Source organism: Schistocerca americana, chromosome 3 (genome assembly GCF_021461395.2).
Source record: "Schistocerca americana isolate TAMUIC-IGC-003095 chromosome 3, iqSchAmer2.1, whole genome shotgun sequence".
NCBI lineage: Eukaryota > Metazoa > Arthropoda > Insecta > Orthoptera > Acrididae > Schistocerca > Schistocerca americana.
In genome coordinates this window covers 329,996,794-330,021,749 of record NC_060121.1, presented here as the reverse complement: position 1 = coordinate 330,021,749, position 24,956 = coordinate 329,996,794, and the positions used below count along the sequence as shown (strand labels likewise).

The 24,956-nt window shown below is 37.4% G+C and overlaps 2 protein-coding genes across 9 annotated transcripts in view; one reads left to right on the top strand and one right to left on the bottom strand.

The window, feature by feature from the left end:
• Positions 1-10,500, top strand: part of LOC124605561 (arf-GAP with dual PH domain-containing protein 1-like) — a 131,896-nt gene extending 121,396 nt beyond the window's left edge. Inside the window, exon 8 of the mRNA XM_047137326.1 lies at positions 9,854-10,500. Within this exon, the coding sequence (XP_046993282.1) occupies positions 9,854-9,944 (91 nt within the window). The 3' untranslated portion in view covers positions 9,945-10,500. The remainder of the gene's footprint in view (positions 1-9,853) is intronic.
• Positions 10,501-13,873: 3,373 nt separating this feature from the next.
• LOC124605562 (N-acetyltransferase 9) overlaps positions 13,874-24,956 on the bottom strand; it is an 86,732-nt gene continuing 75,649 nt past the window's right edge. For 7 of the 8 annotated variants that reach the window (XM_047137328.1, XM_047137330.1, XM_047137327.1 and 4 more), the window contains 2 exons: positions 14,358-14,452; positions 13,874-14,244 (listed from right to left, as the gene is read on the bottom strand). In XM_047137328.1, coding sequence (XP_046993284.1) covers positions 14,134-14,244; positions 14,358-14,452 — 206 coding nt within the window. In that variant the 3' untranslated portion in view covers positions 13,874-14,133. Of the gene's footprint in view, positions 14,259-14,357; positions 14,453-24,956 lie in introns of all 8 variants that reach the window. The other variant, XM_047137329.1, reaches the window with a different exon arrangement.

The following is a 24,956-nucleotide window of genomic DNA, read 5'->3' as shown; positions in this document are numbered from 1 at the left end:
AGGAATGATTTTGAGGTAGTGGTGGTGGATCAAATTGAGATCGTGGTCAGAACTGTTTGAGGAAGGGTTCAATGTCAGGTTTGCTGTTGGAAAGGTTTTGGTATTGGGTTGCAAAGTGACATTTCCAATGTCTATTACTTGTTAAGGAAAGTAGGTCCTTCACCAAAGCAGCATAATCAAATGCAGGTTTAGGGCTGAAAGTGAGGCCCAGATAATTCAGGAGGGAAGAGTGCTTTAGATGAGAGGTTAAGGACACTGGACTGTTGTGACTGGTTCTTGGGATTACGGGTTATTCTTGGTCTGGGAGGCAGTGGTGAAGGCTGTGGGATGTTAAGGAGGTTGGCCAAGCTCGGTTTGTAGGAGCGGAGTGGTGGTTGATGGTGTGGCTGTTTAGGGAGCTGCAGAGGGATTGGAAGGGAAACACCACTGTTCAGGTGGTTTAGGAGAAGGTGGGACAGCTTTTTGAGGTGACGTCTAGCATGTTGTTGCAGTTTGATGTTGGCTTGGTGGATGATACCATTCAAGGAAATATGAGGGGCAGATAACTACAGGATTTTGTAGAAGAATGGAAGTTTGGTAGAGTGGAAATTTGCTGGTGAGGCATATAGGTCGCAGATTAGCTGGGTAAGAGCAAAAGATTGCTGTATTTGAAACTGTAAAAGAACCTGGTGTAGGGCAGGGTTGCATCCAGAAATGGGGACTTTCAATGTTAGGCCTTTTGAAGTAACTCCAAGGGACAAGCAGGTTTCAAGAAAAAGAATGTGGGACTTTAATTTCGATAGCGCAAAAGCATATTTTCGAAACGAACGGTTGTAATATGTGATGGGATTCATCATTGCAAGAGAGGACGGTTTGGAGTGTTAAAAATGGTGGGACTGGCAAAAATGAGATGCAGAGGATGGAAAAATATAGAAAAATGGAAGAAAAGCTGAGAAAAAGTTTGGAAAAATCAGAAAAATTTGCACGAAAATCTTGAGAACAGAAAATGGTTAACAAGAGGCAATGAGTGGGCGAGAACTTCTCGCCACAAGAGTGGTCTACATGATCCAAAAAACTGATTGGAAATAAAAAAAAGATAGGTAATGACATGAAAGGAGACGAAATTTGAAAAAACTGGCCAGATAGAAAAGGAAAGTCATAGGAGATAATGTAAACATGCCATCTTTGCAGGTATGGACACATGGTGAGGCTGACCTGTGTAAAACTCCTGGAATCTCTAAATACCTTCTCCCAATTAAATTTCCCATGCTCCTATTTTGAATCCCACGCCACTTTCCTTGATGTTGATCTCAGCCTCACCAAAGGCCAGCTACACACTTCGGTCCACATCACACCTGCTAACAAACAACAGTACTTACCTGTACATTTTGACAGTTGCCATCCTTTCCATGTCAAACGTTCCCTCCCATACAGTCTTGGCATTCGAGGCAAACATATTTGTTTGGATGCAGACTCTCTAAAGCAATACACCAACACTCCCACTTCAGCCTTCACTGAACATAATTATCCCAACAGCCTAGTTCAAAGCAGATTTCCCGGGCCATCACATCCAATCCTGGTACTGCTGATCCCCTCGTCTTGAATGTATCAATGAGCTATTTCTACAAGGCCATGACTTCTTAAAATCATGCCCCAGCTGTTATGTTAACACGGTTCGGCCATTTACATCAGCGTGATTGCCACCCAGTTATCAGTCAGAATGAAAGGGCGTAGGCAGAGGGTGTATACAAGCAACACACAATATCCTGTAGCAGAACATGCTGTACATCATGACAGACATGACCTCGGTGCCTGTTTCACCGCATGCACCATCTGGATTCTTCCTCCGCACACCAGTTTCTCAGAACTCTGCAGGTAGGAACTTGCACTACAACATGTCCTAGATTCTCGCCCCACACCTGGCCTTAATTTATGCTAATTCCTTGTGTCTCAGCATTTACTCACAGTAACTACTCCTTTCTTCACTCCATTTTAGTTTTCTACACATTTCATTTTCTGACTTTATTTTTTAGCCATCCCCGCTCCAACCTCAGATACATACAATGCACTTACCTTTTCACTCTTAACTTGTGCATGATGTTTTAGTAGTGATCCTGTCTTGTATATTACCCGTCTTCCACCTTTAAGCTCTCAGGTTTCAAATCTCGGCTGGTGCAGTCCCCAACAATCAGTGTTACCTTCTCATCTCATTCAGTAAGTCTCCCCTGACCTGGTGTTCTATGTGACTTTTTTAAATGATACCCCTTTCCCTAAAACTTCTCAGTCCTCTTCTTTGACCCCTCTTCCTTGCCCTTCAACTCTTTTGCTAGAAGAAGAGCCACTGGCTCCAAAAGCTTGTAAAAGTTAAATCCTTGTGTGTGTGTGTGTGTGTGTGTGTGTGTGTGTGTGTGTGTGTGTTTTGCCCTGCTGCCACTTGGTGTGCAGATATTTTATCTATCCATTTACATTATAATTTTTAACCTATGTAATGTATGAAGGGGAAATATTAATACAAAAAATTACGGAAAGTTCTTGAGCAATTTATTTCAGGTTTTTACATAATACTTTAATGTTCATTTGGACAGACATAGGCTATATATTTTAATATATGTAACATATAAATGTACATTTGTTATGAACAATGGGGATACACTGTTGCCAAAAATCTCAAAACATTCTTGACAGATTTCCTTGAAATTTTACACAAATGAACATTCAGATAGACTTTTTTTAGTATATATGTAAGATCTCAAAAAGTACTCAATTGATTTACTTCAAATTTTTACGCATTACTGTAATAAATGTTTGGACACATGTAGGCTACGTATTTTCAATATTTATGTAATATGTAGTAGAATCAGAATTTGCAATAACAGCAAACAAGTCTGAATGTCAGAGAGAGAAGGGGTGGGGATGGGGGGGGGGGGGTTGATGGAGAGGGGGAGGGGCTGAGCAGAAGATGAGAGGGGGAGTATGATGTGGACAGGGACATGGAGGGAGACAGAGATTAGAATGTACATCCACTTCCCACAAATATTTAGCAATTTCCCATTTAACCCGACTGAGCCACAGCCATGTCTGGCCCGGGACAGCTAGTACTTTATAAATATCAAGTTGTCAGTTGTAATATCTGCCTGCCACCTTGGTCATCATTGATTCCAATTAGGCTTCTGAATGAAAAATGAAAGTGCTCAAGGCATTGCATTGTGATGTGGAACTACGAAACAAAAATATTAACACCATGAAGCAGAAATAATTAAATTCTTGAAATTAGTGATAATGATATTGAACAGTTTATTTCTAATAAAAAAGTATTTTTTGCCCAATTTGGTTTGAACGTCATCTACTTGACGACAAATGCTTTATGATGCAATGGAAATTAAAGGTTTTGTCAGGGTTCTACATCTAGTTAATAAACTGCCAGTTGTAAATGTTCTGACTGAGGCAGGCATTAAATTCGTGGAAAATTAGAATGAATTATTAAAAAAAAAAAAAAGGGAAAAGAGGCATTATGTTCTTCAGAATGTATATGCATATCTCCATAAGTTTTCAAGGCAAAGAAAGAAACTATGAAATTATAGGAAAATTTAAAAGGAAATTTTGTTTTTGTGTCATATTTGCCTCTCAGACTTTTTACATGGTACCAGAATGAAATTTCACTCTGCAGTAGAGTGTGCAGCAATTTGAAACCTTCTGGTAGATTTAAACTGTGCCAGAATGGAACCCGAGCGTGGGAATTGTTGTGTTTTGCAGGAAGATGCTCTATCGACTGAACTATCTGAACATGACTCACTGACGAACCTCACCACTAAGCCAAATCTCCACAGTAACCTTTCTAGAGGAACAAGAAGAAAGGAATATTGAGTTTAATGTCCTGTCAACGCCAAGGTCATTAGGAAAAGAGCACACACTCAGATTGTGTCAGGGATGGGGAAGGAAATTGGCTGTGCCCTTTGAAAGAAACCATCCCAGCATTCTTTTGGAGTGATTTAGGGAAATCATGGAAAACCTAAATCTGGATGGCCCGATGCAGGTTTGAACAGTTGTCATCCCAAATGTGAGTCCACTGTGCTAGCCACTGCGCCACCTTGCTCAGCAATGTCCTTTCTTCCACGAGTGCTAGCCCCACAAGATATGCAGAACAACTTCCACGAAGTTTGGATTGTAGAAGATGAGGTAATGACAGAAGTAAATCCGCGAGGGCAGGTTTTGAGTCATGCTTCAATAGCTTGGTCAGCAGAACACTTGATCAGCAATGGAAAAGTACCAGGTTTGACACCTAGTCCGGCACACAGTTTTAGTCTGCCAGTATGTTTCAAATCAGCGTACACTCTGCTGCAGAGTGAAATTTCATTCTGGAAACAAACACCTTGGCTGTGGCTAAACCATATCTCTGCACTAGTCTTTCTTCCAGAAGTGCTATTCCCACGAGGTTTGCAGGATAACCTTTGTGAAGTTTGGAAGGTAGGATATGTACTGGTGGAAATAAAGATGTAAGGGTAGGTCGTGAGTAATTTTTGGATAGCTCAGTCTGTGAGCACTTGCTAGCGAAAGCAAATATTCCTGGTTTGAATCCCAGTCTTGCACACAGTGTTAATCTGTCAGGAAGTTTTTGTGTATAGAAATTTTACAGATTGTAATTCTTAAAGTTAATACAGCAATATTGATAATTAATGTGAAAGTTATAAAATTATCAGCTAATCAGCTACTTCTGAAGCATATTTTTTGACATAAGAAAACAATGAGTTTTTATGCAATATTTTTGTTTTTTTCCAAATTAATAGGCCGAGCTACACCCCTTTCCCAATTGTGACTAGATTACATGCTTTATTTTTTTTATTAAATGGGACCAAAGTGGGAGCTGGGAGGGGCAGGGGAGGGGGAATAAGGGCAACGGCAACCCTTATGGTCGTTACTGATTGGCCATTTTTGAACCTTCTCATGGGACTTCAGTTTCTACTTGTGATCTGAAAGGGTGTGGTCAGTGTATAAAACTATTTGCTGACATTTTATCCTCATGTGTGGGAGACATCTTCTGAGATAAGCCTAGCATCTATGAAGATGTATCCTGCAGATGAGAACAAAAGTCAGTAAATAGTTTTATTCATCTGCCACAGCCAATCGGTCCAAAGGTTTTAATTGATGTTAACACCAGCCCTGTAAGCCTTCATAGTACTACTACTTGTAGAATAATTTCAGTGCTCAGTCAAATTCTTCACACAGCATCATACTTCTCATCTCATCGTCATTTGCTTCCTGTACCCTTTTTATAATACTGCCTTCAAGATTTTTCTCTTGTAGAGAACTCCTGTGCATTCCTTCCACATAGCTGCCAACTATTACGGATTGTCCATAATTATTATTGATTTACCACCTTCATTTCAGAGTTACGGACAGGTACACTAAAGAATTTTGGAAATGAACATTATCGATTTCATATTCTAAAAAGAATGGGAAAAGATACTGTTTGCTTTCTGCTTGTTATATGCAACTGAAATGTTTTATAGATTGTAATGATTTCATTGCGGAGACATACAAGTCTTGTGTGACAGCCATCTAATGGTGGAACTAAGATAATTGGTAGACATATCATCCGCGTGCAAAGTTGTAACCACCTGTGAATGTACGCATGCGTACCAGGTGGCGTTGATGTGAACACGCCCCTTTGAGTTTCGGATGGTATTTCCAGTGATTATGATATTTCTGTACAGAGCGCATGTGCGGAAACAGGCCAGGATTATACCGCACGCATTAGACTGACTGATACCTTCACTAATCGTTACGTTGTGTTTGATGGTAATATTCATCCATTTAGAATTTGAAAACACTTCAGCAACTGTTAATAGTGTCCGTAAAGGAAAGCCTGACAAAAATGACAATTCAAACTTAAACAGTGCGAAAGATATCGTAAGTGCAAATGTGAAAAAGACTGTACTGAATTTAGACAGTAATAATATGGAGCACCAAAGTGTCAGTACAGTAGATGGCAGCATAATGAAAAAATGGAAAAGTGGAAAACTGGACAGACATTTTGGAAACAGTATAGTGAAGAATGGCCATGTTTGGTAAAATCAGACCAACATGTGTTTTGTACAGTGTGTTCATGACACATTTCTATAAAGCATGCTGGTCTTGATGGTTGCTGTCATCATGTTATGTCTGAAGTATGTGTAGACCTAACAAAACTGAAGTCTTCAAATGGGCCATTGTTATCATTTGGAATAAAACATGATGAGGAAGACTCTGTCATGAATGTGGAAATGCTGTTTAAGTTCATTTAATGTTGAACATGAACCGCCAGTTTCTTGAGCAGATTATATTTCACAGTTGTTCAAAAAAATGTTTCTTGATTCTCAGATTGCTAAAAAAAAAAATACATTTGTGGAAGAACTAAAACAACAGAGGTTATAAATTCTTTGTCATTTGGTAAACAGTACAATGTAACAGAATACTTAAAACCCCTTTTCTCTTGCAACTGATAGTAGCATAGACATTAGAGATGTGAAACTATATCTAGCTGGCATTACTTCCTTTGATATTAAGCAGGAAAAGGTGTGCACCACAAAACTATTCCTTGCTGGAATCAAGTTTAAATATTAGCAAAGAGATTTTTAATATCTTGAGTGGGGAACTGCTAAGAAAAGGAATTCCCTAGAAAAATTGCATTTCAGTTGCATATGATAATGCAAGTACAGTAGTGGAACATATGAAAGCTCCACCACACACAAAAATTCAGTCTTGTTCCTGCCATCTACTTCATTTAGCTGGATGAAAAAGTGTGAAAAGCCTATAACATTATGATACTGAAGAACTGGTACTAGACATTTCTACTTTCTCCAGAAGAGTTCAAAAAGAAAGTCTGCTTTTAAACTTTGTCAAAATATGTATGGCACTAAACCCCATAAAGTACTTATGTATGTTTGTACAAGATGGCTCTCTCTGCTCCAGTCAATAGAAAGATAATTGAACAGTGGGAAACTGTTGTAAAATTTCAGTGTGAGAAAGCTTAACAAAACGTAAACAATGTTCACTTATCTAGAGTGTGCCCTGTTCTAAATGATCCAGTAACTAAGCTGTATCTCCTTTTCTTGTGTAATATTGTTTTGTTATTTACCAAAGTGAATGTAGTCCTTCAGAAAGAAGAGTCAATAAATCACAGACTTCATAGCATCCTAAATAACTTATTTACAGATTTGATTGTGAGCTTTGTACCTGCATCTCGTAGTTTGCTGGAATTGAAATTTCAAAAAACAAATATCACAAAGGGGATGAAGATATTGTCATAGGTGTAGATACTAGAAGCTATATTCGTCACAGCAAGCTTAAAAAATCTGTAGTTACAAAATTTTATGAAGCTGTCAGAAAAATTTTTCATCAACTCGCGTATTCTGTCAAAGAAATATTTCCACTACACGATGACTTCTTTAAAAAAAAAAAAGTACCAGTTTGATGAGTTTGGAATGGTGGAAGAAGAGAGAGCTGATAGTACTTCGTACAAAATATCTGCTATGTGTGATGCATCAGGCATTGAAAAGCATCAATCACTGAGCAGGCTTATGCTTGTGTTACTGATTATTGCTTGTAGTAATGCTGCCTGTGAGAGAGTTTTTAGTACTGTATTTCGATCTAGTATGAATACGAGAACCTTGAGTGCTTTGATCATCAGTAAATGAACCATTTATCTTCAGGAAGGGCATATTACCAAAATAATTTTACAAAGGATCATATTCAGGCTGTGAAGAGTACGACAAGATTATCAGTCAGGAGAAAGTATAGTCAGTCACCAGTGAGGAGTCTGTATTATACAAGTAGCAGGTCCAGCAAGAAGAGACAGTGGATGAGAAAGACTTGTAAATATTTTTATATAAAACACTGAAGATGTGCCTCTCACATCATGATGTAAATTGATAATTTTGTTTGCATATTTTACTTTCTTTTTAATTAATAATTTTGAGAGATGTACGTGTATTGATTTTGCGGTATTTGTAAATTACAGAAATGTTTCTAAAGCAGCTTCACATTTACTAAACTGAGTTTTAGCTTTTCCCATTTAACCTGATTTTTTTTCATTTACAGTTGCTTTACTCACTGGAAAATCATTTTTATTTAGAGCCAAAAGTGTCTGAAGTACAGTGTTTAAAGGCTCAAAACAGAATTCTTACTTTAAAAATTTTCCAATTAAATCGCTCCAGGCAAATGAAAGGGCTCAGCCAATTTCCTTTCCCATCCTTGACGCAATCTGAGCTTGGGCTCCGTCTCTTAAGAACCTCAATGTCAATGGGACATTAAACTCTAAGCAGCCCCCCCACCCACCAAAAAAAAAAAAAAAAAAAAAAAAAAAAAGAGGAGAGCACACAAACCCACTTCTATATTTGCCATGCAATTACTGACAGCTACATCTCATGGTTGGCAGCTATGCTGCCATCGGAGGTTGTAATATCCATAAGGGTACTTCTCCTTTCTCCAGACTTATTTTCAGTTTTCCTGTAGATGGCATCTGCATTTAGATGGCATTCGCATTTGGGTTTCTCTTCTAGCCATTCCTGCTTTCTTACTTTTTACTCTTCATAATTCTCATTTTTTAGCCCCTGTATTACTTTTTACCTGCCTCGTTTGCCTCTGTGTTATTTTCAGTTACATTCATTAAACTTATTTTCAACATAATGAATATATTAATGCTTCTATTCATCATAATATAAGTATGAAAAAGTAGTATTTATTCTGCTGATGTGTTCTACCAAAACCTCTGATGAATTTACTTTTTGCTACAGTTTGTCTCGGATGATGCACACAGTCAGCTTGCTAAATTAATATATGTGGTTTGGCTACTAATATTTCATATTCTTAGTAAAAACTTAATGTAAAAGAGCCACTGAAACCTTCATGGTCTTTTAACAGATCATTTTTGATCATATTTTTTAATAGAATATCTACAATTAACATACCTACACATTCACACACTGTCCTGCCTGTGAACTTGATCTGTTTCATTGGATACTCAGTGCATTACTGTATTTACAGTCAATCAGTATAGTCAAAAATACATTGCGAAAACCAGTCATCACTGAAACTGCTGTGCTGCGTGTTTATCAGACAGTTATGAATCCTTGAATTACAATATTAAATAGTGGTATTTTATCATTCTCAACTTGATGCCTCGTCATTCTCCATCTCTAACTTCACTAACCCACTCCCAGAGCAGTCTGCACTAGCTTTCTTGAGACCAATCACATAGGTTTTTCCTGATTACTTGTTTGTGTAATATGCAAAATCAGATATTTGCTGTAATGAAGGAAATTCCAGGTTGGAAACAATAAACAGAAATGGTGAATGGCAACCGCTCCTCCATAATTGACTGATGCGTATAGTGTAAATAAGATCACAAAATTACATAATATCACAGCAATTTTTTTATTCGTGTTGTTACAGTATGTAATGCTGCTACAGAATCTTCTTGAAGATGAACATGTGCACATGACTTTTTAAGTGATGACCATTCAGCAAACATTTTCTTTTGTTCTGGAGTATGTCTGTAGTATACTTGTAAGATGCATCTTGATGGCTGAGTTCATTTAACAACCCTTTCCAAACCATTTAAGTTGTTTCTGACCATCTTATGATTTAAGAGAACTTGTAATAAGCATGGATAGGGTGATGTTTTATGCTATGCCATGCACATTGTCATAGCTGTTTTCATTCTCTTACTCAGTTTTTCCTGCTTTAAGCAGATTATACTGCATGTAAACTTAAAAGGTATTTTGCATGATAGTAAACAGAACCATTAATTTCTGTGCTAATAAAATGTTATTCTCATATGCACGCTTCTGGCAACTTGGATTTCTCACAGCATTCGTTTGTGGCTTTGTTTGTGCAGATCAAGGCCGGAATCGCACAATTCACCAAAGTCAACACCAGGACGAGACACTCCTCTGAGCCATCACAGTACATCAGCTGATGGACAGTGAAGCCTGTCATGACAATAGTAATAACAGAACACCACCATCTCATAAAATTATACAGTGTTTTTAATTACATAATTTTAATTGAATGTACTGCTGCAGTATGATGTCACTCTTAGGCAATAAGTATTCTGTTTCATTCTTTAACAGAGAGAATTGTGATATAATTGCAGTGTAAGGATTTTACCTGATGAGTGATGGTATTCAGAATATATAGTATTAATAAGCAGTGGTCACACTTTTAGGTGCCTTGAAATATTTTGCTTGAAATAATTTTTAAAAGATCATTTGGCACAGTCACAGTTACACTTCTTATTAGATTTATGTTTTATGCCATTTTCACTGCCACTTTGTAGAAATAAATGAAGATTTTTTAGGAAATCAAACTTTAGTACCTATGCAAAAGGTTGTTGAAACAGTTTATATTCATGTAGGAAACAAAATACTGTTGTTTTAAAGTAACACATCTCTCGAGTCTTGAAGATGAAAATTTGGTCCGTTTTAGTTGCTAACTGTACATTTTTTATACCTTAAACAACTGACAATTTTGTATTTATTGTAGGGAGGATTTGTGTATCTCTCTCTCTCTCTCTCTCTCTCTCTCTCTCTCTCTCTCTCTCTCTCTCTCTCTCTGTGTGTGTGTGTGTGTGTGTGTGTGTGTGTGTGTGTGTGTGTGAGAGAGAGAGAGAGAGAGAGAGAGAGAGAGAGGGAGGGATGGAGGAGGAGGGGGGGGGGGGGGGGGAGTGTCGGGCCCCCCCTTTTTTTTTCCTCAAGCAGGATTTGCTTATCTGTCCAACCATTACTCAAGATGTGATGCAGCTGCATACATATTTCAGATGATAACTAAGTATGACTCATTAACTGTGCTACAATAGTATTTGGGCATTTCTCATTTTCCAGTTCCTGTTTTAGATGCCAATTTACCGCAATAGAAGTACTTATGTACTTCAGTCAAATTTGCCTTATTTGGAAGTAAAATCATCCATGATTCTACACTTCAAACAATGTTGTAGTTCATTTTCACATTATATTTGTAACTAAATATTAATAAAATATTGTTATGTCTTCAGTGAAACTTAGGTCTTGGATTTATGCCTCCAGATTTTCTTTGGTTGCATTTTCAGTCTGCATTTTTCCATTACATCAAAAGTCATGTGTGCAACATTCATAATAAAGAAACCGATATCATAAATGTGTTACTGTTAACAGAATATTCAATTCGTACAATATTTAGTAAACATTCATTTTCAAAACTTGCCAATAAATTTGATACATTGCTGTGAATCCCACAATATTGTTGCTGTTTTGAATTAAAGTAAATGCACCCAGAGCAACTTTGTACTTCATTACTGTTGATGCCTTTATTGGATTTGACATGGTTAACAACATATGTTGAAGTCTGTGGGTTTATGCCTGTGAATCTGAAACATCAGATCATAAAAGGTACCAGTTGGCCAGAGCTGCAAAGCCAGTTAATGACTGTGTTACAATGTTCAGTTTTGGCCAAGATTCACATTTTTGGATTAAGTCATGGGCTCTGAGTGGTTATGTATCTGTTATACAGGGGGAACCAAAATTTGCAAACTTGGATCTCACACTGCAATTCCTTGCAGTCCAACAGTGCAAAAATGTCTCAAGCAGGATTTTGTCCTGTACATCTTTTCAGAAAGAAAAAAAGGTGTTAATGAAAGACAGGTTGGCATGAATGACAAGTACCTTCATTCAATACTGTAAAGTTGTATCTCCCAGTTAGTGCAGTGGGCAGAGTTTTGCATTAGAATATTCCAGTCTGAGAGGTCAATTCTGAACTAAGTTCTTTTTCTTATTTTCTAATTTTGATCTGTCCAATAACACTGTGGAATACTATGTTTATTAAATGATATATATATATCCTACAACTAGTTTTTTAATGTGCAACGTAATACTATTGGTCAAACATTTGAGAAATATTCATACTCAATTAAAGAAATTACTTATTATAGGACAGAAATTCTATTTCAGTATTAAATAAATGCACTTGTTTTGTATAAGACTTGCTGTAATTGCTACATGATAATTAAGAAGCCAAGTACCACATCATGCTGTCTAAAATTAGAACATAAAAAGATTTACACCTAAACCCAGAAATGAAATCTTGAACTTGGGTATTATAATGTAGTAACTGCGCAGCCTATTCACATAGTATTGAATGAATATACTTTTCATAGATGTGATTGCAGTGTTGCCAAATTTCCATCCTTTGACATCCATTTTCTACTGAAAATATGGGTGGGATGAAATTTTGTTAGATGCCTTTTTGTACTGTTAGAATGCAAGGAATTGTCCTGTAGTATCCAATTGCACAAATTTTGGTTCACCTTGTATATTGTACACTGATAGTGAATGTGTTACACACACACACACACACACACACACACACGGACACAGACACACATGTATCAGAAGCCAAAGACTGTAGTTTCATTTGTTTCTGATTTCTTGTTAAGTAGGGTTACCGATGTAAGCATATATTGCTTAGCTGCTTGAACATATCTATTTGATGTAATTTCATTCTGTAAATTAAACAAAACAGCTTCATCATCATACTACTACTACTACTACTACTACTACTACTACTAATAATAATAATAATAATAATAATAACAAAAATAATAATAATAATAGCCGTCATCGTCGTCAGGGGTGTTTTCTGTATCCTTGCTCTGAATTGTGTGTTTTGTTGTTCAAAGAGAAAGAGGGGAAAAAAACAGCGTGAACATACAAGTTCTTCATTGACAATATTCTATCCTGGATTTTCCATTGGCTTTTCCTTCCATAAGCTTGAATCATTCTCATTGTGGAGAAGAATACATCTTCTCTTAAGAATACTTTAACCTTGGGCTTAAGTTCATTTTATAAATACATGTATACCAGCTACATATGTAAAATTTATTACAGACGAAGATAATGTTCCTTATAACATTGTCTTACACTTGAATTATAAAGTAGATGCTTACTATCTATCCAATAATGCAACATATGAGTTAAATTCATTGACTTCTTGAGAGATGGTTGGACACTAAAACCAAGTACGCAAGTACCATGTTTCAAATTTAGTGTGCAGTTCATTACATTATTTTTTGCTGTTATTAATTATATTTGCTTTTTATGTACTGTTGTAGAACTAAGTATCATTGTACCTGTGAAATATTGACATTAGTGACACTTCTACCAATGAAGATTCTTGCTGTAATGTTCAGTGCCTATAAAAATCACACCATTTTAATTACTTATGAGTAAAAAAGTTAATTGATCAGGATTCTTGGTTCCTCTCCATACATTTTCAAGAACAACTATTATTCCATTTTTGCTGTTGTAATGAATAGCCCTAGACAAAGAATAGTTACCCAGTTCTTGCCAGTGTACTATAAATAGAGATTTTTGACATCAAAATAATATATTGGTGCAATATAATACTATTTTGTAGGTCTAAGTATCAGATACTGTACAATTAATTAATTTTAATGTGGCTGTTGAGTTTTAGGTGTTAATTAAGAATATCTCAGAGTGGTGTGTGTGTGTGTGTGTGTGTGTGTGTGGGGGAGAGAGAGAGAGAGAGAGAGAGAGAGAGAGAGAGAGAGAGAGAGGAGATGCAATGAAATGCAACAAAGGCCTATCAATTTGTATATGTGCTATTCTGAAAGAGTGGATTTAACATACATTATTGTGCTCTTGTAAACCACCAGGACTATATTTTGTTTTTAAATGAATTTATTACAGTTACCTTGTACATAAGTCATATAATTTTAATTTCAAAAGGCCTTGTATTTTTTTAGAAAGTCTGGAAAAAATTAGTACTGTTTGAATGTGTAACAAGTATTTTTTGTGAAAAGTATATATTACTCTGTGTCATGAGTGTTGTCCACATTCCTCTAAGAGCTGAACAAATCATGAAATATATTTTTGTCATTTATTTCTATTACATACTTTATATAGTTTACATTAAAATACTTTTGTTATCTTATACAGTATACAATAAAATATTTAAAAAAAAAAGTTTGTCCTTCAGCGATGCAAATGTAACTCTCAGCTGTGATTCCCATTTCTTAATTGTAAAAGCAACAAATATTGTGAATCAACAATTTTGAGACAACACTGCAGTTTTAACCTGTTCTCAGTCACTATCCACATGCAACTATTGGGACAAAGATAGATACTAATCTTTCACTTGTTCTGAGCCTTGTGTTTGTTCCAGGAGCCAGGTCTTCCAGCCATTGTCAACTATCCTTTCCATGGTAACTTCTTGAAAGATGTTACTTTCACTAACCTGAAACCAAGCAGCTTTATGAAAAAAAGTGTCCATTACATCATCGGCAGTACAACACTGTTGTTTTTCGAAGCAGAAGATTACATTGTAGAATTTTCAGTTTTGTTACTTACTTTATTAAATCCCATCTTGGAGAACATGGATATGCTTTTAACATTGTCCAGACCAATTTTGGCTTGGAACTTTTTAATTCCAAGGACTTCACACCCTGAAAAGGGTAATCATGTATGAATATTTCACTTATATTACTTGTTAACTAAAGGCCACAGTACTTTACAAAACGTGTTCCTATTTGAGAATATAAGCCATTGTCTCCTTCTAATCTGTAAAACAGTCAACCAAGTCAGCTCTGACCTGGGGGGAGGGGGGACAGGGGGCTCATATTTTAACATTAAATAAAAACCATTTTTGTCTGTCAAGAAAGATATTGCTGAAGGGCCATGATAATGATCAAACTTGCTTGTAAAATTTGCTCTTTTTTTCCTACAGGCTTGTCAAAGAAGCAGGCAGCTATACCAACCAAATTGTTAAATGTAACTTCACTTTTGAAGTAGCTGTCATGCTCACACAGTAGGAAGTATTCTGACGCTATTAGTGGAAACAGATACCAATGCAGGTAAGGCATTCCTCACATTAATTTAAGCAATGTGTATAAAGAAGTATAAAATGGAAATGATTGTATGGCATTGTTGGCCGGGAGGCCCCATTCGAGGGAGTTCGGCCGCCGTATTGCAAGTCCTTTTCAGGTGACGCCACGTCGGCGACTTGTGAGTTGATGATGAAGGACACACAACACCAGTCTCCTGCTGGGAATTGATACCGGGCCCGCTGCATGGTAGATGGTAATGCTACTGCTATGCTACGGAGGTGGACTATAAAGAAGTAAAAGAAAACAAAATGCTGGTTCAGGAAGTGGTTGAAACTGAGAGATAAATATGCTCATGAAAATCTGATGAAGGAAATATTACACTCAGAACCTGATGATTACATCAACTTTCTCCAAAGAAACAGTCAAACTATTAAAAACTTGTTAGAATTACTTCACACTCACATTGAAAACGAAGTGACAGTTATGTAAAAATCTGCTGTCTTCGCCGGATTCCTCTAATGGAAGTTCATTAAAATTCCACAACACAGGATTTTAAATAGTTAATAAGGAGACTGGTCACCAAAAAGCAGAGTTATTGTGTCATTGAGAGGCACCCACAAAAGTGAAAAGTTTATGCGCACATGCCCACACATGCAAATACATAGTTGGTAGTTGAGGTTGTGTTGGGTGGGGGTGGGTAGGGTAGAGGGAGAAAGAGCAAGAAGCAGGAACAGTCAGGTATACAGCATAGGAATGGGTGAGGGAGGGGTGGCAGATGCAGAGGCTAGGCATGTGACTCACAGGTGCTGGATGCAGTGACATGTAGTGCTGATGAAGATGGTGTGAGGTGACAGTACAGAGGAATAGGAAACTGTTGAGTAGAGAGAGAGTGGAGACATTGGGTTAGCAGAGGCTGAGGCTACATTTGTGGGAGTGAAGGATGTGCTGCAAGGATAACTCCCAATCAGAAAAGCTGATAGTGGAGGGAATAACCCAGATGGCACAGGTTATAAAGCAGCCATTGAACTCGAGCATGTTATGCTCAACATAATGTTGTGCCACTAGTTGGACAATTTTGTTCTTGACCACAGTTTGTCGGTGGCCTTTCATTCTGGTGGACAGCTGATTAGAGGTCATGCACACACAAAATGTTGTGCAGTGATTGCAATACAGCTGGTATATAAGACAGCTCACTTGACAGGTGGTGCTGCATCTGATGGTATAGGATAAGCCCATGACAGGACTGGAGTAGGATATGGTGAGTGCAAGGACTGAGCAAGTCTTGCAACTGGGACTTCCGCAGGGATAAGACTCCTGTGGCAAGGTTTTGTGAATGGGAGCGGTATAGGGATGGGACAGATACATCATTTTTGGAAGAACTGGAGAGCTCTGTTTTTATTTTATTGCACTCTTGCTTGTATGTTGTGCATAGAATATTGATTGTCTTTTTGGTATCTTTCTGCATAACGTAACGGCTGGGAAAGATGCAACACCTCTATTTTTCGGTAATTGCCAGTGCTCTTTCATTTTCCATGATTGTGGAAACTCACGATAAAGAAAGAAAAATTCTAACAAAATCAATGTTCGCCACCTTGTAAAATTGGCCATCAGTCCAAATCTCTCTCAAACATGGTGTGGGTTTGCAAATCTATCAAACAAAACAACATCCTGACAAAATAATCATGTACAGGGGGCATTAACAGTTGAAGTTAGTTTTATCAAACAATTCACAACTTTAATTACATTCTAAGGGCAGCTCACATTTGGATGAATTATTGTTTATAATGTCATATCAAAGATCAGAAGAAGAAACTGCTAACCCATAAGGGCATATTTTGAGATGCCATGTATTACATGTTTGGTTAAATTAAAAAACAATAATGTAACTTCTGTAAGACAAAAACACATTATGTAGCAGACAGCAATACATGTGGAAGTACTTCTGTTGAAAACACAACAGATAGTGTGATCAAAGTAATCCCTACCAAATTTAATGGTAGCATTTCCTTTCCCTGTCACCCTCAGTTGTCAGGTTCAGTGAAAAATTTTAATTTTGTTTTGAAGTTCTGCAAAAGCTTTTACCACGCACGATATGTTTCAGACACTAAATATTGTAATTTAAAGTACTAATGGAATCTTGAGTCATGCTGCAGTACTGTCACAATGTAACTGCACAGGTTAGGTGTGTGTGGATGGGCTAGTATGTACAGTGTGCATACTCTCTGAAGAGGATTTGTCCAAAAGATAGCCAAGTTCTCTCTCTAGTTTAAGTGTCTTTCGTTTCAACACTCAACCCGTCTGTACTATTTGATGATATGTTACCTTTACTACCTAAATTATTTGCATTTCAGATAGTGATAACAGCTAAATCACACAGCAGAAGGAACAGATTGAAGAAAGATAAATGATTTGTTGATGTGCTGAGTTTTCCAGCACTTTCTGAAATTTACTGCAACAAGGATTAATACTAACTTAAAGAGTACAGTTGTTTTTGTGATACATTTTATAGGTTACATTTTGCTGGGAACAAACACAGCTTGTATGCTGTCTCCATAAAACAGTCATCAAAATTATTTAAAAAAATTATTCGGAAACACGCATTGTGAATGTTGCTATCAGGCTTCAAATTACAGCAGCATGTTAAACTTTATCACAAGAAGATTCAGTTCTCCAGTAACAACACCAAAGTCTCAAAAGTATTGAATCGATTCATCAAATTGAGTACGGAAAATCAATGTACAAGGGATATTCATAATGTTTTTTATCATCACTGGAAAAACGTTACATAATGAATTTTTTGTTCGCAGATACATGTCTGCAGTCCTATTATACTTAGAAATCGCCATGCCACAGTACTATAAAGAGCTATCAGAGGAGGAAGGGGAACAAAGCTACAATAACAGGGTGTATATAACCCGGGAATTTTTCATTGTTTTAGTTTGATTTTTGTAATTTTGACTGGTAGGAACCAATATTCTAACAATGTATATTACTGTATCCCGGTACTGCAGTAATAAAACATGAATGACAGGAAAAAAAAAAAAAAAAAGCTGCAAAGGAAGTGTGCTGTATACAATAAGAAAACATAGTGCTCTTACAAGTGCCTGCCATCAGCAAAATGTGTCACAGGCTTTAGGAAGACTGCAGTGCTTCAGAACAACAAATTGCCTCTGATGAACGTGATGCCACCACTGTTTACATTAAGCCTAGTTTACAAGAAGACATTGGGTTGCGCCACTCATTGCGTGGAATGAGTAAGCACACAAATGGTTTCCTATTTGACTGTAGACATGGCAAAACCAGTATATACTTCAGTTTCATCGTTTTGCGAGTTCCTGAGTCGTGTCTGAAATGAAAGTTTTGGCAGCTGCACGTTACATGAATTGTGAGTTAAAGCTTGTTGCATGGAGTTGTTGCATAAGAAAAAAATAAGAAACGTGTTTCGATTTGTGACTCGATGAAGAAAAGATGTCAGCCCAGTTGCTCAGCATCCTTGCTGAAATAATTTGTAATGGAAGACCCAAGAAGTTTTTTAAATTATCTTAAAATGTCACCAGAATTGTTAACATTTCTTCTAAATAGAGTTAATTATGTGATAAGGAATAAAAATATTGTAATGCATGAAGCACTGTCACCAGGACTGAAATTATATATCACATTGCATGGATTACAGTCGAGAACATCCGGCATGCTATAAGATGCAGTTTTAGTTGGTGCTGACACTTTTTCATTAACACCAATAGTTATTAACAGTAATGATTATTAACATTAACAGCAGTACTTATTCGAAGCAGGCTGCATTAAGAAAAGAATGGTTTGCAAACTACTCTCTTGAAGATAGATCTGTACAGTGGCAGTATTTCAAAATTCAAACATATGTGAATGGGGAGCAGGGAGCACTGTGCGATGTTTTAAATAGATGAATATTGAATTAAGAATGTAGCTTCTTGATTTGTGTGGTCCCTTCTCTCCTGTCAACAATATTCCTTAAAAAAAAGTCAGCCAACTCGAACAATGGGATTTTAGTCTTGTAGACAAGAGCATTTCTACAGTTAGAATTATATTTGCTTGTATTTTTCTTAATTCAGTTGTATATGTGCTCCTAATTCAATAAATTGCCCTGCAGCTCAGATATTGTCAAACTATCTATGTTCTGATCGTACATGAAGGTCTCGGGAGCAGCACTGAAATCCCACAAACACCTATGCGAAGTATAGATATCCAAAAATCGAACATTATTCTCCATTCCCCACTTCTTATTTCAGTTTGTCTACACTCTAATAACACACACAACCTCAAAACCCATGCAACTAGTGCCGCCAAAGTTAGAACATGGCAAAACTGTTTAGTTTCACCAACGAGTTGCCCGGCGCGCATGCAAAGTGGCTGGTAGTGCAATTGCCTGCGACCTAGACCTAGACCTAGACCTTCTAAGGTCAACAGTCCCCTAGAACTTAGAACTACTTAAACCTAACTAACCTAAGGACATCACAGATCGAAACACATTTCTTTTTTTTTTCTCTCTCTCTCTTATGCAGCGATTCCACTCAACAAGCTTTAACTTCATCACAACTCGTGCCAAAACTTTAATTTCAGACACAACTTAGGAAACCATGAAACTGGAATATATACTGGTTTCGCCGTGTCTACAGTCAAATATGAAAACATTTGCGTGCAACTCATTCCACGTGAGTGGCACAACCCAATGTCGTTGTGTAAACTAGGCTATAGATTTGTTTGAGCAGTTGCGAGCGAGCTCATGCGCATGCGCAGTTAAGTCGCTTATGAGTAGTACCTTCTCCCACTTCTGGCAGCAGCAGCAGCAAGCAGCCAGATGCTATCCAGAAAAATTATACTGGTGCGCCCAAACTTCCTGATTCACGCATGCGCAATAGGCCCGGACCTAGGTGGCAGGGACAAACGGGGGTATCTGCCCCGGGCGGCAAGTTCAAGGGAGGGAGGGGGGGGGGGGGAGGGGGATGGTGGCGGAAAATTCATATTCTTGAGGAAAAAAAATTTTTTTTTACAAAGCACCTAGCAAGCAGTGCACTTTGGTCTATCGATTATTCATATGATTTTGAAACGCATCCGTGTCGCTTTTTGAACACATGCATAGTGTACATGATGGCTGCCAGGTCATTCCCGTCGCATCTAGAAATAAACTTTCCAGCAGCAAAACGGGACAGGGCTATACGAGCTGATCGGAATAAAGCCGAAGGGATGAATGCCAATCGCTGTTTGTTTATGTGTTTGACTGGGTTTGCGAATGATCAGTGTTCTTATAATTACTAGTGAAATCCATAGATTCAGACTATCAAAATGGAAATAAACGAATAACAGTTAAGTAAGATTACATGTTATCTTCTTGGTGCATCCAAGAAAATGAAATTTTGACAAAGTATTTGACCAGACCACTACCCTAGTAATGGCCACTTGTACTGTCCCGGCTAGCACACACGAAAGATCTATTCTGGGAGTAGCACTGAAAACGCGTTCTATGAACATGTAATAATGCCTAACCGGAGAAGAAACGTGGAAAAGCTAAACTGGTGATTGTGGCAGGATTAGTGAAGTTAACCGGAGAATAAGTTTTGACACAGGCAGGAATAGTTACAGAATTAGTGATGACAAGATTGATCGTTAGAACAAGGGAGGAGAAGAAACGGGGACATCACACAAATTATGGAAGAATACGATGATTCCAAATTTATATAAAAATTTCGTACCACTAATTTTCGATCTCATGCTTGAGACGCTGCAGCCTATGAATGAAATGTGAAACTATTTCCTGACGTAAAGTGTATTGCTTGTAGTAGGCCTTGGCATTGGATATTGTTACTTCGTGAATTATATGACCATTTGTTCCAAAACAGTCTTGTTTATTTGGTATGTATTACAATTGCTGTAATGAGAAAATATATGTAATCAACTCAAGAAACCACGTCAGTCTTGGGTACTATTTGTATTAACCGCTTTTTCAGTATTAGACAATGAGATTTCGTTTTTTTCGTGTAGCGTAACATTTGATGAACTTTGGTGAGGTAATAGATTCTTTCGCAGAAAGGAAAGCACATCATGTCAAGTTGTAGCAAGCGGAGAGAAAAAAAATGCTAGGACTTAAAGGATTCAAGAAATGTGTACTGCCTTGCTTGTCTCTTGTCTTTACTGCTTTTATGTAACCTACATTTAATTTTATGTCGCACAAAAGAGAACGTTATTAGCTAATAGGCAATAAAGAGTGCAAATTTTCTGAAGGTTTCTTGTTATCCAATTTACAAATAATCCCATCCAGTATTAATTGCGAGGTTTTGTTTCATGGGAGCAGGAGAAGCACCGCAGGACATTTTAATTTCCACTGTCCTGAATATAGTTTGGTGGCATCCATTACAAAATATACATGGCTGGATTCTACAGAGCGAAATACAGTAATGTGGGACAGAATAATGCTGTGTGAAGAGGTGTGGCACTGCACTTTTGCACACTTACAACCAAATAACATGGATTTCATTTCCTCGAAGACATATGTGTTATGTATGAGATTCTTCAGAATGATGTGCACTACAAAATGAACATTTTTTGAAAAGTCGATTTAATATTTGGCATCCTACCTCAAATGCAGGTGGGATTGGGGCGCCATTACCTAGTATTGCCGTGATTCGGAAATATCGTAGATCCTGGACTGATACGCAGAGCAGTCTGAGTTGTTGTTGTTGTTGTGAGGTGGATAGTCTCCACATGGCCCGTGTATACCTTTAGTGACTTTGCTGTTTCCTCTTCGTTTATTGCTGTCACGTCAAATGAAAACAACACTGATTTCTGTAGCCGGGAGCCATCAAGTGAATTAAAAAATATTCACATAATTACGGATGGCTAAAACAAGTTATTAGTTTCAGATTTTATTTTATTTCCACCTTTCTGACAGTTGAGCATTATCGCCTTGCAGAACAATGGAGCTATTTTTTTCGGTTTGCTAAAGAAACTTGGCTGTTATTAATTTTTTCCACTGAGGGCAGTCCGTTTATTTGAAACAAAGTACTTAATTCCACACTATCGGCTAGTTTCAACTGTTCGCTGCATTTCAAGTGCACGTTTCATCTTCTAGCATGTATGACATTATGCCATAATAAAGAACCAAACATGTGGCAATCAGTACTGGTAACTCCAAGAAAATTTACATCCGAATCTGGACATACGAATGTTCACTTTAAGCCGAATTACACATTTTAGTATGGTTCACGAAATTCCAATAATCCTCTGATGTCTTGTTTATTTTATGATATGCGAGATCTTTTAATGTTTTACACGTACGAACATACGGGCTTCCTGCATCATCGTAGCTGCACAAGCGCAGTGACGTCTATTATCTGGCCCTCTGGCAACTGCTAAAAGGAACCTATTTCTAAAAGGTCGTGGGAAAATATTGGGCATGGTAGTTTGAAAAGCGTGTTACTTTAAAAGTAAATTTCCTTTTCGCGAGAATGTACGATGAATTTCTTAAATTACATAGCGTTTGACTCTCAAAATCAATTATTATTTTAGGATGACCATTAGAAGAATTTCAAGCAAGATATTAATCATTTATGTCATTATTAAAAATGTTACTGGTACATTTGTGTGATGTATTTTAAAGTGAAACAGCGCAAAAAAGATCAACATTATATGTGAAAGCTTAGATTCTGTTGCAGCTTGTTAATCTTCAAGGCCAATATTATATGCGAAAGCGTTGCTTTTCTTGTAGCAATACTATGTTATGTTAAACCATTAACTTTTCCTACTTGTGTGGTCGTGCTACTTAACAGTGAAGTTGCATTTGGCTGTCTACATCAAGTGTCCTGTGCTCTGAATATCCACCATCATTGGCTGGCAAGATCACGTGAAATGAGCTATGGCTGGCTTACAGAAGCACATCGAAATCACGATTTTAATGCTTCCGAAAGTAACATGTGATGTTTGGTGAAATTCAAATTTATACTTCCTTAATACGAAAATATGCAGCATACTTGTTGCTGGACGTCACATATCTTCCCAAAACATGTTTTTTTCCCCTAAGTTTCATTTTGTAAAGTGCCGGGAGATTCTACGCCAGTGTATAAAACCATAACAATGCAATGAATTGATAAGTATTACAGTTTCAGGGAAAAGTAAACTGTCACTTAACATGGAAAAAATGTATTTTCACCTGAGAGAACATGTAATTTTAACTGGGAAATCCAGGAATTTTTTTCCTTGTCCGCATATATATGCCCTGAATAAATTCATCGTGCATTGGTGGAGGTGTACTGCAACTATTTACTCTCAAATGATGCAGTAGCTAGATGGTGTAGACAGTTCTAGTGTGGTCAACCAAGTCTGAATGACAAAGAACAAAATGTCGGACCATTCATGCATCAGTTTTCAACAAGTGCACAACTTTTTGAACACAACAAAGACTGCTGCCTGCCTGGTTTCATAACTACTCATGACCATTCGGAAAGCTTGCAGACTTGAGGTAAAAAAAGGAAGACTGAAGCAGTTGTGTCAGTCCGATCCAGATGGCTTCTTTAACAACCTAATCACCATTGTGCTGGGTGTTTCACTGTGACCTGAGAGAAAGGTGCAGAATAAGATGTGGAAACATGGATTCACCACCACTGAAAAAGGTGAACTCCCACCAACCATCACTGGGCAAGGTGACATTGAGTATTTTTGGCCCTGCCATGGTATAATACTAATCGATTATATTCATAGCTGACAAACCATCATACAAGTATCCTACCAAAATGTCCTCAGTTTACAAAACACTACAGGGACAAAGTGTGATGGGAAACTGTCCAAGCATGGTGTTGCCCCACTACAAGACCTCAGCCCATTCGACACAAAACACAAACATGCTGCTCCTTTCAGCTATCAAATTTTGCCTCATCCCCCCATATTCTCCTGAAGTGCCCAGTGATGTCTTCTTCTTCTTTCCTTGACTGAAGAAACCATTGTGTGGTGGCAGGTATTTCCTGAACAGGCATATGCAGACTCCTAAAAATCAAAGTCTCCTCCAAGTCATACATCAGTCATCAATGTGTAGCACTGAAGAGTGAATATGTCATAAAGAACTTATACGATCATAAAGTTTCATGGTCACAGGTCAACTTCTTTGATGTGATCACCAAAATTTTGGAATTTTGTCTACCCCCTTGTATTTGTGGTATAGAGGTCCATTCATGATCAAAAGAGTGTGTGTGTGTGGGGGGAGGGGGGGGGGGGGGCTAGAAATGTAGAGCAAAAGTTACTATGATTTTTAACATTTTAAGTGTGCTTGTGTATTGTTTGTTTCAGGTAATTTTCTTTTCTCATTTTTGGGAAATGATCCAAATGGGATCACATATTCAAAGAGTTCAGCAGAAAAGGGCCTAGCACCTTTAAATTGTGATATTTATTTTTTGTGCTTACTGGAGTACTGTTGTTGTTAAAATACAATAACTTTATCTCTATCGTACAGCTAAAAACTTTACAAGTGATCCTTTTCTCCATCCAGATAACTTGTCTGAGACCATTAATTTCACTGAACTGTGAACTGTGTTTTGTCACTTACAATGTGGGTGCACTTGAATCAATAGTTTCATGAGCAATATTAATGACAAATGCATAAACTGAAAGACAGTTATGAACACACAATAAAATGTAACATGAAAGGGGAAACAAAGACAATCAGCACACGCCATTCCTTCAGTTCTGTGGAGCAACAGCCAATAAAATAGAACACATTTTAAACAAAGTTTTTCTATTTTGGACTGCCTGAGAAAATCCTTGAGATGATGTGCTGACGAGTGAAGGACAGTCACGGTCTCGAGAGTTGTGATAATGACCTTGTGGAACAGTCTATTCAGTTTCACAACATTCCACCAAGTGCCAACAGAACATTGAGTACAGAAACATGTAAAACTCAGTGGATGCTAAGCACTGCCATATGAACAGATGCAAAATCTTTGGTAAAATTTTCTGTTTTTGTGTCAATTTAATGATACAATATCTGCTAAAAATAAAAAATAAATCTGTTCACATTGCCAAGGAACAATTTTTGTCACTACACATTAGTGCATTACTATTTTATAACCTTGAACTGCAGTTCTCAAATGGTATGACCATGAGT